The 19,220-nt window shown below is 39.2% G+C and overlaps 4 protein-coding genes across 4 annotated transcripts in view; 2 read left to right on the forward strand and 2 right to left on the reverse strand.

Moving 5' to 3' along the window:
• LOC124629626 (anaphase-promoting complex subunit 11-like) overlaps positions 1-10,420 on the forward strand; it is a 35,975-nt gene extending 25,555 nt beyond the window's left edge. Inside the window, exon 3 of the mRNA XM_047163118.1 lies at positions 9,506-10,420. Coding sequence (XP_047019074.1) covers positions 9,506-9,655 — 150 coding nt within the window. The 3' untranslated portion in view covers positions 9,656-10,420. The remainder of the gene's footprint in view (positions 1-9,505) is intronic.
• A 1,127-nt stretch (positions 10,421-11,547) lies between these two features.
• LOC124629829 (protein dpy-30 homolog) lies at positions 11,548-12,722 on the forward strand. Its single transcript, XM_047163408.1, has 2 exons — positions 11,548-11,782; positions 11,887-12,722. Exons 1-2 carry the CDS (start codon positions 11,705-11,707, stop codon positions 12,139-12,141), a joined length of 333 nt encoding a protein of 110 aa, XP_047019364.1. The 5' UTR covers positions 11,548-11,704; the 3' UTR covers positions 12,142-12,722.
• A 172-nt stretch (positions 12,723-12,894) lies between these two features.
• On the reverse strand, positions 12,895-15,418 carry LOC124629828 (radial spoke head 1 homolog). The gene is made up of 4 exons (XM_047163405.1): positions 15,135-15,418; positions 14,559-14,709; positions 13,777-14,247; positions 12,895-13,297 (listed from the first exon to the last, which is right to left on the reverse strand). The coding sequence occupies exons 1-4, from the start codon at positions 15,189-15,191 to the stop codon at positions 13,047-13,049; spliced, it is 930 nt and encodes a 309-aa protein (XP_047019361.1). The 5' UTR covers positions 15,192-15,418; the 3' UTR covers positions 12,895-13,046.
• Positions 15,403-17,836, reverse strand: LOC124629827 (coiled-coil domain-containing protein 85C-B). The gene has a single exon (XM_047163404.1). The coding sequence runs from the start codon at positions 17,395-17,397 to the stop codon at positions 16,171-16,173; it is 1,227 nt and encodes a 408-aa protein (XP_047019360.1). The 5' UTR covers positions 17,398-17,836; the 3' UTR covers positions 15,403-16,170.
• Positions 17,837-19,220: the final 1,384 nt, after the last annotated feature.

The raw sequence follows: 19,220 nt of genomic DNA on the forward strand, positions 1-19,220 counted from the left end.
GCGAACCAAGTTGTTGCATATCATGTAACGCAACAAATTTGTTCGTACGTGCGTACGCGGCTTTAGGCGCACTTATCACCTCAGTGCTGAGTGTTCGCCTGCAAAGAACACGTTCTAATGATAAATCAGTACGTAAACAGTTATCCAAATACGTCAAAGTAATAAAACAAGTTTAAATGATAGAAATACATACTTACCTAATTGAAATGGGGAAGTAAAAGTTAGCTAAACAATGCACTGGATTAAAATCTATGTCTCTTATCAATATCGACATTGTTTCACAACGCAATTGCGTTAAAAACATAAGTATGCAACTTGTGCAAGTGAAAAATGTGTCATTATTGTTATCAGCACAAAACTTCCAGTGAATGAATGCATGCCACTAACGATATCTATCTTAATTGTTGACTCACTTAGCTTATCAAACAAGAAAAAACTCATTTCACATCATTATCTTTGCTTGAAGTCGTAACAGCAGCTTTAAGAATCTGGTTTGTTTGCTCCATCTGTTGTGTAAGTCCAAATAAGAATGCTGACTGCAATTCTTGTATAATGGATAAACCGTAAGGCGCACCTTTATTGATAGGTACCATTATATTAACGGTGGTCTGAGACTTCCGCTACATCGGCTAGAACAACCTGCTGCTTGACGGCCTTGTAAGGAGACAGGGCTCGCTACGCACCCACTAACGACATGATATATAGTAAATTAACAATATTGATATTGCATTCACCACTAAACACCTTGAAGTCCTCAAAACGTCCTACAAAGAACACACCTGTCGAGTCGCTCGTGGTCGCCCAAACTGGTCAAACTGCATTGCAAAAAAGGGGCGTGTGCTGCCTGCTGCCCATTGTTTAGCCAAGAAACATTCGATGGATTATGACGTCATCCACGTTCAAGAACACACTTCCCTCTTCAGAAATGTTCGTCAAAACAACCACATTATTTAAATACGGCAGCTGTCTATAAAACGTCTAAATATCCCATAAAGTTGGTTGTAATGTCACAGCTAAGTACTATTTGGAAAGGATAAGAGCGCAGTAAAAAATGGAGATGTGCAGCTGCGGACATGTTGTTAATTGCGATGGCACGCGCACGACCTGCGACTGGCGCTCGAGGCACCACGAGACGTGATTTGTGAATGTGCACACCAAATTGGATCCTAAAAACAAGGAGCAAGATCTAAAGCTGTGTGGCACTATAACCATGTTTTTTTTTATCACATCCTTTTTGTACTAGACGTTCCAAACAAGAAAACACGTGTGCTACTCGTACATCTGCTGGAAGTGTTAAAAAGTTCTGTTATAACCGATTTTTGCTTGAATGACTGAACTAATTCTCTATACACAATTTGAAATATTACTTCGAAACCGGATCCAGTATATCCTCCGCAAAATACGCGTGTGTGCGCCTTCAACAAGTTGAAATTCTACTTAATTAATTAAGGTGAACGGGTCTACATTATTATTAGTTGCGAGTTGTTAAATCTTTTATCAATTACTCTCCAAACTTTGATTTAAACGTAAGATCATCATTGAATTCTGTATTACCAAAGACTTGATAAGTACTTACGTATGTTCCGTTTAAAAATATCATTATCAGCATCTCTCTAAGAGCTGGTCATTGAAAAGTTGACGTGCAATGATCGCAGCAAGTTACAAACATGGAGAAAAACACGAGGACTGGATTGAACCAGCCGTGGGTGGACGGGTCCCACGAGGCCACACGTTTTTCTAACGCCCTCTTGCGCTAACTGTACTCAATACTTAAACATACATTGCTGGCACGGTGACAAAACTCGCTCGCACACAGCATCTCAATACACTGACTCGTTGGTAATAAACAAGGAATTTTGAATCATAAAAAATACTCAGACAAACACATTTAAACTTTCAAGCACTATTTGGAACTTTTAAATCATCACAGAGCCCAATATGGTACATAAATCGAGAAAGTTAAATACTATAATTTAGGAATGACATAACAAACTGCAAAACAAGTTCCTGTTTGTCGAAACAAAACTCTCAAACGATTTTACGTTTGGACATCAGATAGTAAGTACATAGAAAACAAGCTTTGCCCACACCATAACGGGAGTCACGACGTATGATAATAATACTTTCTTCCGGTTCCAAACTATTATCATGTAGGCATCTTTACTGGTATTGAATGTAAATTATATGAGGGACACGTGGGTGCTTCGGTGGCGCCGGCGCATGCTCCCGAACCTCTAGCTTTGAGAAATAGGAACTTGTAACAACAATCTCTTCAATTTATGCCCTATCATGTTCGGCTTATTGGCCCTTGATGGAATTTATTCCACCTGACTTGCTAACCCATCGAAGTAATAAATATCTGATATCATGCAAGAAACATTACGCTATATCTTACGAAAAACATTGAATCCTAGCAGTTTACTGACATTTCCGTGCTATTTTCGTTCGTATGAAATATTAATGTCGAATGTGTGCATGTGGAAATTGAAACCAAGCCAATTAAGGATCATCTGGCTTCATCCGACTGATGCAGAGTATAATGTAAATATAAGCCCGGTATTTCCCTCAGTCCGTATTTATAGGAGATCAATTTAATTGCTTCATGCTTTATTAGCCATAAAACCGCAGGCTTTGCCCAGGGCTGATCAAATAACATGTTGCGAAGAAAGTTTGCGTGAATGAAACTGATGCTTGAGAGCTGGACACTACCGGAACCGCCAGCTATTAGGTTACACTTGATCTCGACGAGATCTGCGTGGGATAATTTCACTTACTGTCTTGTTTTCAACTGATCATTATAAGATTTGATGGAAATATTGAATGAGCAATTGCAAACAGGTTTGCTTAATGCTTGCTCGCTCGCAAACCTGATGACATCCTGTCGATGGAATCTCTCTGATTCTGCATCAATGTAGGGGTTTAGTTCTAAGAATGCTACTTTCCCAAAACCACTTTTACATAAGTGTTTTTTACAAAATTGGTTGCAAATATTCTTATTAAAATTTACCTACTGCTGAAGTGCATTTCTCTGAAAAAATATTTAAAAGCCTTGACTTCTAAGGTTTCATAAGTCCGAATCTATACATATAATAAAATGATAGGAAAGTCAAAACTGTACATTGAATATTTTTTTAAAAGAATACTTGGGGGGTGATCTATTATCGATTCTGAACCCAAATATATAGTTTTTAGAATTTTTGTCTGTTTGTCTGTTTGTCTGTTTGTCTGTATGTTTGGTCTCACTGAACTCGAAAAGTACTGCATAGATTTAAATCAAATTTTGCATGAATATTACCTGGGGGCCAGTTCAACATATAGGATATATATTATCACGCTATCACCTACGGGGGATGAGCAATGAACGATAATTTCTGTTAACGTTTCTGCAACAGCGGGCGCAATAATGACACATATTTGAATGTTGAACTTTGTAAGTTTATCGGCCTATTATCAATCTTTACATAGAAAATAACGCTTTTATAAGTAACTTGAGCAAAAAACTGAATTTAAAGAAATGATATCCTAAAATTATAGATGAAGAAAATCATGCAGAAACAGATGTGCCATAAAACTGGTAGTAGGTAAAATATCAATCAAAATCAAAATCAAAATCAAAAAGTCATTTATTCAAAGTAGGCTGAAAATCAGCACTTTTTGAACGTCAAATCTACAAAAGACAGCCCCCAAAACGCCCGCCCTTCACCACTTCCTATGTGTTTTTGCTGGGAAGAAGAAGTGGTGGAACAAACTCCCCAGCAAACAGACAATGAAAACAGACTTCACTTTGTCATGGTATGTTCTTACTTTCAAGAAAAAAATATATGACGACGTGTGTATTTCGCTACTATAAAAACACTACAAGAAATATCAGTGCATCGTCAGGGACATTTTTATAATTCTTTCACCATTAGAAAGTTACATTATCTGCGAGTAACATAGGGTATATTTTATCCCGGTGCGGGCAGTAGTTCCCATGGGAAGCGGCACCCACGTCATGAAGAAATTATGAACTTCCCCACATTCTTAAAAACTCTACATATGTTAAATAAATAAATAAATAATGTCTGGACACCTTTTCACACACGGTCGGTTAGCCCCATGGTAAGTTATTTATTAACTTGTGTTATGGGTGCTAACACAACTGATAAACTACATATAGCTACAAATATACATATTTATGAATACATATTGTAACACCCAGACCACGGCCAACAAGCATGCTCATCACACAAATGTCGACCGAACCGGGAATCGAACCCGGGACCTCAGGTTTGGCAGTCCGGCATGGTGACCATTGCGTCATCGAGGTCGTCAGTCGTTCTGACATAATATAAGCTATACCTCTCATAAACATGAATATCCATTCATTTCATCCAATAACAAACATGCATCACACTTAAGGGGCATTGCGAGTCTAAGATTTTATTATTATAAAAAAAACATTGTAATTAATATTCAAACATCCTTAAAAATAAGTTCCTGGTTTTAATACACTTTTTAAGTAATGAAGAATGTAGGCAAAATACGACCGAAACACATTGTGTCACTTCTAAAATTAACATCAATGGTTATAACTACCTGTCACAATACGTCAACAAAATGTCAACAGAAGACAAGAGTTCGTTCGTTCTGAAAACGTACAAATTACGCGTCGCAGGCCAGAGACATACTTGCTTTCAACTTCTGATCACAAATCATCGAGCTAAGAATTATATCACAAATACACCGTTCACAATTACGAACAGTCACAGTCACACCTTTATTATCATTGATATTATTCAGTTACAAAGACAGAATTACTATCAAACGTGTTTTCGCTAAATGTTCTATTAGTTTTTGCAAACATACATTCCCAACTCTGATCTCATGGAGGTGGCGCCCGGGTGTCACCACTGTGCGGACTGTGCGACCTATCGCACCCGGCCCCGGTTTAAACCATGATCTGGAGCGAGAAGAAATGGGATGACAAAGAATGAGGCGGCGGAGCGACTGAAAATTCCCAACTCTCATCCCAGCCACTGCGGTAAGACACCACGAAAGCCGGATGTCGAGAGACGACTCCCGGCCACCGTAGGCGTGAGCGATTAGTTTTGAGTGGGTCATCGACCTTCCGGCTTCTGGGAGACCCGTTATTTCACGCGCCCCTCAAGGAGATTCAGCAAACCCCTGTGAGGCCCACTAGGGCCAAAGCCTGACACTCCCTCACGCTGCTCAAACTGATGGCTGAGAATTACGTAACTTTCCAGGATGCCATGCAACGTGTTGCAAATGCCCAGGCCTTTGGGAGCTTGGTAATCCTTTTCTCCACCTTAACTTGAGTTTTGTGGTGCATGAACAAATTAGAATAGTAATGAATTAGGTCATCTTCATCACGTATTTACCAACTCTTAATGTTCATCATGCACACCCGCTTCTCTAACTTTATTGAAGGATCACTAACATTGTTTCAGTTAGTTTAACTACGCTACTATAGCCCGTTGTCAAACCTTTTAATATCAATTCTGTAGAAGTGTGAATATCGAATGTGTAATATATCGAATTTCAGTTTGTGCATTGCACAAAAACCAACGTTATGATTTTCGAGAAGTCAAAAGAGTCGGCCTGCTAAGAATTATATTCATCGTTGGTTAATTAAATACATTTTCAGAAACCACAATAACAGTAGGAACCAAAGCGAATGATCGCTTCATAGAGCTCTGATTTTCTCGAGGCGATCAAGTCAGTTCTGGTCTGTTCGCTCATCAGATCTTTGAAAGCGGTTCGATGATAATATACCTACTGTTGTCCTGTTTACCTACGTGTGACACATAATATGGTATTTAAACGTCCTCCGCAAGAGAGCGAACGTTTGTGCTATTTATAAAGACGAAATTTTACCGTTGTGCAGTAGTGACGCGCAGTATACACAGCACTTATGTTTCTTCTGATCTGCTGGCTCTACCAAGAAATGACAAATTGCGAGCGTACATTTTGAAAATCTTGGAAGAACTGCAGGCTTCAAGTGCCAACACACGAATTGGACTTACTCTCTCGGACGTATACTTTGCGTGATCGTGAACTAATGCAAACATTTCGGTGGAATTCCAACATAACATAGTGAGTGAGTGCACAGAAAATCCCCGAAATACAAGTAGTGAAACTATGCGCTTGCCTGATGACTCAGTCATCATCCACCCAGCTATTCCTCAATTGTGTGGGTGTTGGCTTCCAGTCAAACCGAATCTTTTTGAGTACCAATGTTTACTTGGAGTGCCTATCTGATCTCTTCAACCCAGTGAACTAGACACCGCGTTATCCATGGTAAGTAAAACTGTTTGACAGACTTTCTGGCTCCTGATTTGTCGCAGCTGCTGCAGAAAATGTACAAATGACAACTTTGTCAGACCTTTGTTTTCTGTGAGAATTACGTAATAATTTTCCAAATCGGTTGACTAGATCCAGAGATTTCCACAACGTCACAAACTTTACTTCATTTGTTTAGATAAATAGTCACAAATCGTCGACACCACCTTGATTGATCAACCCGTGCTGCTGCTAAGTGGTAATCCTAATTATACTGTTATGTAAAAGAATACACCTACGCTACGGCATAAGTAGTATTTTGACAATTCCAAATTGCCCACGCAGACGAAGTCGCGGGCAACAGCTAGTCTGAAATAAATAAAGTCCAACTATAGACGCATTGGTACACAATAGACCGGACGCAGTGCTGCACAAATAGGAGTTTCCTTTGAACTAGTTGTTGTAACAACAACAGCACGCCACAATTGTAAATGTAACCCTTCGCTTTCCTTCCTAGAAACTATTAAGCTTCTTTTACGGTGCTCTAGGTGCTCAACACAAACTCTTTGATGAAACCAATTTAGAAAAGAATTTCTTGAATGTATCAATCGAGCGTTGAAAATTTAACGAGAGGTTTCGATAATATTTTGATCGCATCAAAGAAATTGATTTCCTTTTTCTACTTTAGACCCATTCAGGAAATGCACTTTTCTTTTTTGTTTTTTTGAAAGCTTTTTCTATGTCCGGCATTGTGAAGGGGTGCGGGAAAACTAATTCAATTAGCTTAGCATTTGCCGCCCCTCGGCCGTATTGTTAATACTCTCCATTTCAAAGGGCCAGCCATCACGATATACCATTATTTCTGTAGAATGATTACATTTTTTAACTATGATTTGTCCCGAACGTAGTTTTGAATTCAGTTCCGTAAACTCATTTACGATGAATATGGATTCAACCATTAATTTAAAAAGAATTTTATCTATCGCATAATATCGTTTATTTTCTTTGAATCAAGCTGGCACAATTATTTAACCTTCAATCTGTTTGTTTGATCCATTTACATGAAAACCATTTGGCGAAGCTAGCAGAATGTTTTCAATGTTTATAGTACGTTTCAACTACATGTCTCTGCGCACATTATGAATTCTTTCAAAATTAAATGATTTTCTTTTCCACACAACTGGCGTATTATAAGAACATCAGCGAAACATTTCTAGCGACCCAATCGTTTTCGTAAATTCGGTTCTGAAAACAGATTTATTTTATCCATACGAGATTCCATTGTGCCACTTGTCGAGCATTTCACAATCTGAATACAAAGTGGTTGAAATTGGTCTCAGGCATTCTTCATATACCCTCTGAGGACATCAATTTATTTCAACTTCACTAAATCTCTGGCTGTGTAAAACTGTCTTATGCACGAATGCATTACATGCAGTTTATAGCTTCATCACGTCGCCGAGGAATTGATTGAATTATACCTTTTAAAGGAATGTGATAAATTCGTGTGGTTAAATTGAGTAGCAATCAAGTTTCTCTTCATGCCTATCATCTCGTCAGCATATTGGTGGCGGGTGCATGCTAATTAGTCGGACGGGATCGCCTTGTTGGTCGCGTCTCCATCGGACCATGCAGCAATCGGCACTTTCCCTCTTTTCCGAAACATTCTCTCCGGGAATGCTAGCGACGTTAATGTTCTCTCGTGCTGCATTGAATTTCATGCAATGATTCATTGAATTTCTTTCTCTTAATCTCCTTTAATGCTTCGCTTTGTAGTGACTTAATTGTGCATTGAATAATAGCTGTAACATCCACCGCGTTATGTGAATGGCGCTCCACATTATAACATTTGTTGTAAAGTAGAGCTTAAAATTAAACCTCACTTCATTATTTCTTACGTATTCATGCTTTTCTAGCTTTATTTGGCTAGGCAAGGCAATCAGAAACTTTTTTTTATGCTTTCAACCATACCTATCTTATATCCTAATGGTGATGGTGGCTTTAAAAAAATATTCTGTAGGAATGCCATCAAACTATAAATGTAAAGCCCAGCTATTAAAAAAAAGGAATATCTAAAGGCCAAGCATAAAGACCCATATTTTTTACCAGATCGTAACGTTACGGTTACATGTGGTTCCTATTTACCCAGTTCGTATCTAGATAGACCTGTCGTCTAGATCCGCGAGCGTCGTCGATGTGACGGCGTTGTGTAGGTAATATCAATAAGTTGTTCGGTTATTTCTGCGTCCCACATACAGTCGTGATCGTGCTGCATTCCTATCTAACGCAATCGACCAGAACGCTCGCGGAAGGTCGCTTAGACCACTGTTATTCATTTGTCATGGAAATTGTTTAGCGTTTTGATAGCTTACAAACAATATTTAATTCTAGAAATCATTTGTTGTGGTTTATTTTAAGTACCGTACTAAATCAATTTAATTACCCACCTTCGCACAATTACGAGTGTTTTGAAATTAATGCCCTGTTTATATCCTTGATTAATCGTCTACTGAATGAATAAACCCACGTGTTACTATGTAGGCTGCAGCGGTTCGATAATTAACTAATGTTTACATTAACTGGATTCTAGAGTATATTTAAATTACGTGCCTACCTGTTTATCAGGTCATGGTAATAAACTGCTAAATTGAACGCAGACCAGTTGTTGAAAATGTTCAAATTAAACTGCCATTGCGGTTTGAGTTTTTAACCGTGTTCGTGCATCGCACACTCCCTTTCGTATGTAAACTAGGATCCTTATAATTTCTTTACTTTCTCTGACCGAGTCTCGGCGCACTTGAGAAATTAAGTGCTGATACATAAATTCCTATATTTATGCTGTTGGAGAGATTGCTTTTCCTGTTTCGCTTTATTTTCGTTTTTTATTTAAATATCAGGGTCTTGTGATTAACAAGATTAGTTGTCGTTATAAATTAAACTCCAAAGTTTTTAAATTGTGACACAATTTTAATTGAACTTTAGATTTTTAGATATTTTAAGATTGGAAGATTAATGTATACTAAAGACTGGAATTAGTCAAAATAATGTTACGGACATCACCACGTTTTCCTCAAAAGACGTGCCACTTTAGAATGCCTATTACATGCACGAGACGTGTGCATCATTAACTCTGTAACTGCCAATTATTTCATTTATAAATTACGTCCCATTCCTTCTCCTTTTTCTCATGCAATGTACTTATAAGTCTCATTATATTTTCCAGGCGAGTCTACGGCAGCTGGATCTATCCCTCCTCTCCGAGCTATGGACGTTGAGCGAAGCCATGGCATCGTGGCGACGGCAGCTCGAACGAGGACCGCGCCTCCGTCCCGCGCCCCCGCCACCGCCGCCGCCTCACTACCTTCGGACATAACCATCCCGGTGGAAAATATACTAAACATTAGTTGACACTTGACGTCTGACAACTGTCTCTTGCACTGCCCACTCGATAAGATGCGTAGGGTCACGTCCCTTTCAGGGTGCGTTCTCGATTTGTACCGATAAAAATCGTGCGGTGCCCCTCCAAGGGTGCGTTCATACTTCATCGTTTTCATCACTATCGACTTACATTTCAATGGAAGTGTTCACAATATAATGATGCATGATGCATAATGATGAATGCTGGATAGCCAATATTTTTGAATAAAGACTAAAATAATAGGTAAGATGATTGTAACTATCGTCACAATACAACGGGAACGCTCCCTAAACATCTTTACGTAGTGTGTATGTGTATGTGCGACAGGTGACGAATGTACCAAGTCATGTAATTTTATAGTTTGCTCGAATGGTGCACTTGTGCAGAACATGTCACGTGTGACAAAAGGACTGATACGGTTGAACTGCGAGACTGGGTTGCCATAGTTTTGTATAGAGCTAAGCTTTTTCTCAATTTAGGCGAGGCTAATGTACAGTTGTTCATTACATAGAGCCGACTCGAGATAGATCATAATTTCGAATATATATAGAGTAATAACAAATGCTTAAAACTCTTAGGCAGCAAAACCTAATAATTAGTTATTTCATGTGGCAATCCCAGGAATAATGTCATAGTGGTTTCACCTGATTTTCTCTAACAATGTTGTTTGAACAATTTCATTGTATTTATTAAGTTATAATAAAAGTCTTGTAAATAAAATGCTGTTGTGGTTTGTTTTTATATTAGTTAATCATTAGTGTTAGATGTAAGTGTTCGATAATTTCTTGAACATTAATTAATTTGACGTTCTATTTGCGGAGGTCGTTAAAGAGCAATTAAATAAACGTTATGCAATGAACAGTATTATATAAATAAATATTATACAATGTTATTGAATTACATGGACGTATCGATCACAAAACCTAAAATTGACGCTTCCTCGCTTCCCCGTCACCAAATTCATCCCAGGAATAATATAGGTACCTAGGAAACATTACCCCGAAATCGAAAATATATTCATTAGAGCTTGTAACCGATTTCACTTCGTTACTTGTAGTTTGGTACTGAAAGATAAGTAAAGTAACAAGTGTCATATGAAGATGGTCATGTCTTCAGGCCAGGCCAGTAAAAACAAGCTTTGAAGGTTCAATATCAGTAGGAGGTCAGTAAAATAGCCTAGAACCAGTGCCATCAGTAGTCCATGTTTACATTATCGTAACGAAGAGAGGCATAAATAGATATATTTACAGCAGGTTGTAGTTAGTTTGCTTACAAAATCAACTACAACAACTGGCTAAATAATGCTGCAAGAAGATAGGTGATTGGAGATTAAGCAGGTACATTGTATTATCGGTCTTCATCCAGGATAGGCATTCATGACTATACGACTATGGATACGTGTAGTTTAGGCCTTAAACTAATTTGAACATTGTGGAGTCTTGAAATAGCTCCGGATGACTTTGTACAGGTAATGGAACAGATTTGAAAGTAGGCCCGTTAATTTTATGCTTCGTTATTTGAAATTAAACTAAAAGGGATAGGATTTTTCAATATTAATGTTATTAGCTAATTTCCACAAAGGTTTTGTTGTTTTGAGCTAGCTTACCAACTCTTTTTGACTATAGAGCAACACTTCTGTAGTGTATGGTAGACTATTTTACAATGGTAGCACTGCAATCTAAACAAAAATATATTCACAAATAAATCTTTATCTAAATGAAACAAGTATGTACAGAAGATGCATTAAATAATAACAAACAACACTGCTTATAAATATCAATCGAAAACACAATTACGAAAAGACAAATATCCAAACACACCGCATTGTTTGACATTTGACACTAAAGAAGTTTGACATTTCAACCTGAAAATAAACATTTCATGTCGGTATTAAAATAATTCGATTCTTTGCGTGTAATTTCGCGTGTACTTTTGTTATTAGGTTTAATAAATAAAATAAATATATTAGATACATATTGAATGTTCATCTGATAGTTACAACCGATGTCAGATACTTCAACACAAGCTCAACAAGCCCCCAAGGAAGAGCAACCTCCGTCCAAGATACCTGAATCCGTAAGGGTTAGTATTATATCGATAAACATTGGTTTCTAAGCTCCATTTTAGACAATGTAGACTTATAGATATACCCTAAACGATAAGTAACATTCATAAAATCTTTTCAGAAAATAATATCAATGGAAAAAGAAACCGAGTCAAACGCTAACCGCAAATCGAGGATTGACCTGAACGCTCTTCCGACGCGTCAGTATCTCGACCAGACCGTAGTGCCAATACTCCTGCAGGGTCTCTCAGCCCTGGCCAAGGAGAGACCGCCGGACCCCATCAACTACCTGGCCGCGTACTTGTTGAAGAACAAGAGTACCTTCGAGAGCAACACCTCGGCCAACAACAACCCCCCACCGAACCCTCAACCATAATATTTACACAGTTGTAACATGCACAGCAGATGTGTGCTGTGCAGTAATAATATGCATATTGTATTAGGGTTTAAATTTTGGTTTTCAACGTTGTGACAAAGACTTATCTGCTTATTGAGATATGAGCAATAATAGAATTTTCCTACACATTAGACATAGCTAGACATAGAATCCAAACTATTGTTACAACTAAGTATTAGTTATTGTGATCTTTTTTGCAATGACAAGGGATCTCAGTGCATTATAAAGTTATGTACACACTCAATAGCATTAATGCTAGTCAATTACTTGCTCAAGTCCAATTCGTGATCCCATAGAAGTTTGGACCACTCTTGACTTCCAGTCCCAAACCGTATAAAATAATTATTGTTCACAAGTACTGAAGAAATATGATAGTTTTTAGACGATAACTTTATGCATGTTATTACAAATGGACATAGTCTTATGATAAAGCAGTGTACATACATGGGCCTTGATATACTAAATGATAATCATTTGATGTTCTCAATGGTGGCACAACATAAGTTGAATGTAGAAGTAATTTTATTTTGCTATTTAAAATAAATAATCTAAGACTTAAAGTTTGTTTTATTAAAACTCAGAAACAGCTTGCAAATTAAATCTAAAGAGATATACCAAGGAAGCACTGGTGAGAAAACCTAGACATTTTCTTAACTGATTGGCCGCAGCCTGCTACTGGGAAAGGACTGTGGTGAATAATGGGACAGCTTAGGCTAAATAAGAAAATACTCCTTTGATATAAGATACCTAGCCCAAATTAAAATTATTTTACTATTTTAATAAATAGCAACATTTCAATACATTTAATAAACTAAGTAAAACATTTCATTCAATATAATCATAGACATCCACCAAATCTTGAAGTATCAACAAAGCCAGAGCCATTAAGCATCCTCCTTTTGAGCAGTCTCTTCAAGGAACTGTTGTCTATGCATCAGCCAAGAATCGTTGTCATCCCCTCCCTCGTCTTCGGGCGCTATTGACGGCTGGTCGAACTGTAGCTCGTCAGTAATGATGCAGCTCTCGTCGGTCAGAGACGGTACGGAGTCGTGGACGGGCAGAGGAACGGGCTCGGGAGGCAGGAACTCTGACATGTAAGCTGTGACGTTGCGAGCGCGCCATGTTGCGATCTTGCCTGTAATCGAAGGAATTTAGAATACAGATCAGTACAAGTTAAAAAAAGTAGATTGAATTCAGAACCTCTTTCTTTTTGGGATGGCGGTAAAAACCCCGATAAACGGAGCTTTAATATATTCTTTTGTATAATACAATATGCAACTTCATAATTTAAAACGATGTATGAGAAGACAGTTAATTCCCACACGTGTCTCCAAATACCTAAAAATATAATTTCGAAGTCTTTGTAGGCCAATGACCCCACCGCCAATTAAAATATACTTGAAGAAACTAGCTTGCATCCGATTTGATTTACATATTAATACTAAATCGCAGCAACTCACACATTTTATTCCGTAAAACCTGACTTAAGCCTAGCACTACCTACATTCAATTCATTGAGGACCAGTCAAGATTAGACCAGAAGGAAGTCTAGTAGGTAAGTAAGTGCTCGTAAGTCGTAGGTATCAAAATCAAAATCGTGACGGTAGATCTTACCTGTAGTCTCATCAACCTCGACCTCTTCTTCCTCCAATCTCTCCTCCTTTATGTCTTTTTCATCTTTCTCCTCCTCGCCTTCACCATATTCCTCTAAAGCTGGGTCTTTGATAAGCAGATAGAATCCATGTTGCATACAGTTTGTGTCAAAGACAAAACACCCCGGGCCTTTGGGCTTTCCTTTCAACCAAGAGCCATGGTACCGGTATCTCGGGTAGATAATTTGTCCAGGGCCTTGAATCGCCCCTTCAAGCCATGTTCCCATGAATTTAATTTGGTACTCTGCGAAGAAGTACGTGCCTAGACCGTGGCGTTTGCCCTTGAACCAGGCGCCTTCGTAAATGTCGCCGTTGGGGTAGTAGTAGGCACCAAATCCTTGTTTGACGTCGTGTCTCCAGTCTCCTTCGTAACGAGAGCCGTCAGGGTATACCATGCGGCCGACACCATACTTCATTGCTCTGCGCCATTCTCCTAAAAGTAATTCATAAAAAGTTCTTTTAAGTAACGACACTAGGTTACCGCCATCTAAGTTACCAAGACTGGTCTATTCCATATAGGTACGGTATTTGTAGACTACTATTATTAAAATATTTTGATGTAAAAGAATGCTACAAACTGTGCTCGCTTAGACAAAAAATCTTAGACATTCGTCATCACCTTCAACAGATCGGTATGTATATGTAGGCAGCTCTATCTTGCTTCGATCTTTGAAATTAAAACTCCTACGCATTTTAAAGCAAGTGCCTAGTCTAGTTAACTGACTCGCCTCAAAATATAGGTACCTTCATATCTAGCACCATTTTTGAACACGTACAAGCCCTTCCCGTTTCTCTGTCCTCGGCAGTAGCAGCCTGTGTAGTAATCACCGTTTGGCAGGACTGCCCAGCCTTCTCCGTGTCTATCACCTTCAGGATTCCTCTTACCTACGTATATCTGGGGAATTTTACTGAAGTTAGGTTGGCATTGCATACCAATTGAATGCGCAATTTTTTGATGTTTCGAAAATAAGTACCTTGGTAAAGAACGATTGTGTGTAAATAAAAACAATCTGTTTTCAAAAGTATCGAGTTCCAAGCAAAACCACAGACTTGCAGAGAATATAACTACGCAGTTATTGTCAGTTATGTAGGTATGAAGATCACGAAACCACCTTACACAACTCAATTGCACGAGGCGCAATAATTGGTGTTTTGGATAAATTGCGTATGAACCTAACTAGGTAGGTACTGTATACAAAATAAAATATGTTATACAGGATTCCCCTAGCGACCTAGCTCATAAAAACTGACTTGTTAGGTATGTATCTCAAATGATGCTCATGATCAGAAGAGAGGTCCTATTCAAAGTGTATACTTTACCCCAATAGTATCCTGATCTTCAGGTCCTTCGCCTTTTTCCTCCCCCGGCCCCGGCATGATTTATTTGTTTATTTATTTAAACGTTATAATATACAGATGACACGGACTTCAAATTATGACATTTGAAACTGCCTTTTTTGTAAAAAAAAAATATAGCATTCAACCAGTAGCAAATTGGTGAAGTTACACCGCAGGTTTTAACTTAGACGTCAGCAAAATGTTACCTATCAAAATACAGTTTTAATTCATCAATTAAAATATGTAGACATAAACAGAAATAGCTTTATTTCTTACACACCCAAGTCTGAATAAATTAATAACATAATATAATCAAAATTGAAGCAAGCTACGCAAATGGACAAGTTTAGTGAGCTGGGATAACTTTGTCTCTAAAACATTAAACCAAGTGAGTTATTGACTGACTAGATCTAGGCAATAGTTAGGCATATAGAAGGACAGCGAAACAGATTTAAAATACAGAGGAACATTAAGGCAAGTGACAGTTGCTATCGCAATGAGCATCGTTAAGAAATTCTTGATCATTATTCCAGCCCTCAGGAAAATCACAGACAATAATATTAATGTAGTTATAGCCTCATAATTAATTAGTTTCTCCAATATTTTCCATAAAATTAATAATTATTCATAACAATTAAGCAAGAAGAGAAAAATCAAACATTTGTCGACTTAAAGACGAGATTTAACACTAAATCTAATGTACTACAGCTACAACTCATAAAGTAATTTTGTACTTTTCGGGTTCCGGCTACGTGGTTCTATCGTGGCAAGTTATACATCACATTCGTCTCTAAGGCCCTTCACACTATAACTATAACTATGTTTATGTGCTTTTATATGTTCGACACAGTTCTGCTCTTTAGGTCACGAGACAGCGGATGGATGACCTCAATCAAGTCGAATTCCATCTGCGTTTTATTTTGAACAACTTTTTATTTACTCGTTCACCTCTTTCGATGGAAACACCACTTTGACACAAAACTAGTAAACGTTAACTGTTTATTGTTTATGTTATGTGCTAGCGCGGCGGGGCTTGCGGCGGTGCATCCTCCAACTTGCCCCACACAACGTTGCACATTTCTCGCACTAGAGCCTGCTCTCCAGAATCTAGATCAGGGGCTGGCCTTCTTCGCTCTCGTTCCACACGCTCCCTAACTTCTAAAACCTGCAATGCTCGCACTACAGCTTCAGGACGTTCGTTTCCACCATTTCCAAGACCTTTTTCGGCCTCTAGTCGCCGAACTTTTTGCTCCAAATCTCTGACGTATTGTACAGTTCGTTCGGCAAGCTGAGGATGCGTGATCGGTATTGTCGGTGCCGGACGCGATCCTTCCTCGGCATTAGTGCCACTGCTGCTGCCGTCACCGTCGTCCCTCTCTCTTCCTGCCGCACGTCCGCAATTCACACATGTACTCCTCTCCCGTTCTTCGTCTAAATACAAACACAATTCCTTTAACTCTAAATTATCACGAATTAACTCTTGCTGCTTGTCGTCTAACTGCCGCAACTTGTTCTGATAAGCAGATACCTCCTGTCGCATTACAGATGCTGTGTATCTTCCAAAGCGTTGCCATTCTCGAGCTAATTTTCTACCCTTCTGTCGATCATCATCTAAGAAACAACATAAATCTCTTAGTTCCTGATTGTCATCGCTCAGACGTCTATTAGCTTCTTTCAGTGCTTTTATCTGTTGTAAAAGCGCTTGAATCTGCCTTTTCTGGTCTGTTGAAGCTCGAGGTCCTTCGGGTTCTACGCGTTTAGTAAACTTCAGCATGTCAGCAGATCTTCTGTGTATCTGTTCGTCTTCGATATTGCGCTGCGCTCGTTGAATGTCGTCTGCACTCCTTGCTCGTGCAGCTGGCTCGACGGGCTCGTGGACTACAGCTTTCGTTACTACCTCGCCTGAGGATCGAGGCATGCGAAGAGCTCCCGGTGGTTGAGGATATCCTTGCGGGTATCCTGGCCCTTGAGGATACTTTATAAATTGAATATTTCCGCCACTGTATGGACCAGGAACCGAACCATGGGCTCCAATGGGGTACTGTGGTTTGTTTGGATCGATAGATTTGCCTGCGTAAGGTGGCTTGTACTCCTTGGCGTTCGGATCGATAGTGGCTAGCTTGGGCCCGCTCGCGGCTAGAGGAGGCGGATGATAACGCGGTGGAAAGTTGACCGGTTCCGGGCCCTGTTTACCTAGTTGCTGCTTCTGTTTATTAAATTGGGCTGCATTCTGATTGATTGACATTGTCGTTGGAACCGATGTTTTCGGTTACCAGCTTAGTCAATACATCGCATTGTGATTTCGGGGCTCATTTCCGAATCTTGCAGATCACGTAGATGCGAAAGACGAGACGGCATAAGTTCAACGATTGGTCCTTGTATGTATAGAGGTGGGGAGCGCCGCCGGCTGCGCAGGCTGTAGAGCGTGGCATTCGCGCAATTAAATCAACCGTAGTTCTTTGTATCAACGAAAAGCACTTGTCAAACACAGTTTGTGAACACTATTAACTGTTTTTTGTGGAAGTTATGTTAACTTGGACGGAAACTGTCGTTTATGTGATGTTGTTTTTGAAAAGCAGGTTATGCGTGACCGTATGTACGACGGCACAACGCGGGCGCGCGCAGGGCGCATGTCTCGGACTGGCGGGCGGCGCTACCTGCGCGGAGGCTCTGCGCGCGGCGTCCCGCTCTCGCGCCGCCATCTCACCTGCGTGTACGCACACATACACAATGCTACATAACAACAAGAAATCATTGACTCTCAAGAGACACACTCGCAGGCTCCGGCGCGTCACGCTCGGCGGCAACGCGCAGGCCCACAAGCCGGGATTGCTCTTATCTATTCATATAGCGAGTTAAATATGTTTCTATAACAATAGCACGGTTTCCTACTGTGAGCAATGGCGAACATTCGATGTTTTAGAGCAGAATTTAAGCTAAAGATACCAAGCAGGTACAAAGATAGTCAGGCGGCTTGTTTGTTTACCATCATTACGATTCCAACAATGAAAAGCCTACCTATTACGGCTGGTCTCTCACTCCAACAATCTACTATGTTTGACATTGAAAAGATCATGACTTCGCGAGGTCAACTGCACTTACCTAACAAGTACAGATCACCTTGCTCTATCGATAACCACTTTGAATACCTACAACACCAATGTTACCCTGATGTCTATTATGGTACCTCTGAAACAAAATTTGTCTCCTGAAATCCATCAGAGTCGCTGGTGTCAGGGTAAATGTATTTTTCCGTTAAAACCTGATCAGGAGTTTCGTTTATATCTCATATTGCAGGTTTTATTTTGAGGATGTTACTACAAACAAAACTGCCTTCAAAGAGCTCTACATACGTAAAAGCTTACTTTAAAAACGGGTTTCCCACCCTTTTTCTATGTCCCTTCCTTTATTGGCCCCTTTGTTAAACATGCAAGAGGCATATTATATATATTATATATACGATATTACATACTCATATGTAATATCGCGTTAAATGTAATGCAAATAACTTCACTGTAAATATACCTGTATAATGTTGTTCCTTTTGTAGTACTTGCATACCTAACTTAGTCACCTGTAACAATATAATAGCAAAGCGCGCTGAGGTTCTACATAGACGATTTAACGTCAGGCGCTAAAATGATACTAAGAGGTGGTAACCTTATACCTAATACCTAGGGATTTACATACCATACATAAGTAGTATACAAAGGAGCTCGTATTGGGATATAAGATGGTGTCTTGACCGATAGAGCTAAGTGTTTCCTTAACTATAAGATATATTAAGACTATGGATGTCGTAACCACGTAAAAACCAAAAGGTGCACAAATGGAGAACAGACAAACTGCCAAACGTAGCGTAGGAGGTTCTTGAAAAGTTCAGCGCTAGACACAAGCCTCTTCCAACTAGTCCTTTTGGAAATACTTATATTCAGCAGTGGATATCCTTTGGTGGAGCTGACGATGATGGAATGATCTGATTCTTAATTGCAAAATTAAGCAAAAGTATATGGAACCTCTATGGATGATCCTTTTCGGTTATTTATCGGAATCTTAGTTTTCTCATAT

Source organism: Helicoverpa zea, chromosome 4, assembly GCF_022581195.2.
Source record: "Helicoverpa zea isolate HzStark_Cry1AcR chromosome 4, ilHelZeax1.1, whole genome shotgun sequence".
NCBI classification, from domain to species: Eukaryota; Metazoa; Arthropoda; class Insecta; order Lepidoptera; family Noctuidae; genus Helicoverpa; species Helicoverpa zea.

Excerpts from the sequence above, each read along its gene's own strand:
- LOC124629829 (XM_047163408.1), top strand. The coding sequence starts at position 11,705 with ATGTCAGATACTTCAACACAAGCTCAACAAGCCCCCAAGGAAGAGCAA. Across the intron at positions 11,783-11,886 it reads AGATACCTGAATCCGTAAGG|AAAATAATATCAATGGAAAA; the intron begins GTTAGTATTATA and ends AAATCTTTTCAG.
- LOC124629828 (XM_047163405.1), bottom strand. The coding sequence starts at position 15,191 with ATGCCGGGGCCGGGGGAGGAAAAAGGCGAAGGACCTGAAGATCAGGAT. Across the intron at positions 14,710-15,134 it reads AAGATCAGGATACTATTGGG|ATATACGTAGGTAAGAGGAA; the intron begins GTAAAGTATACA and ends AAAATTCCCCAG. Across the intron at positions 13,298-13,776 it reads CGAGGTTGATGAGACTACAG|GCAAGATCGCAACATGGCGC; the intron begins GTAAGATCTACC and ends CTTCGATTACAG.
- LOC124629827 (XM_047163404.1), bottom strand. The coding sequence starts at position 17,397 with ATGTCAATCAATCAGAATGCAGCCCAATTTAATAAACAGAAGCAGCAA.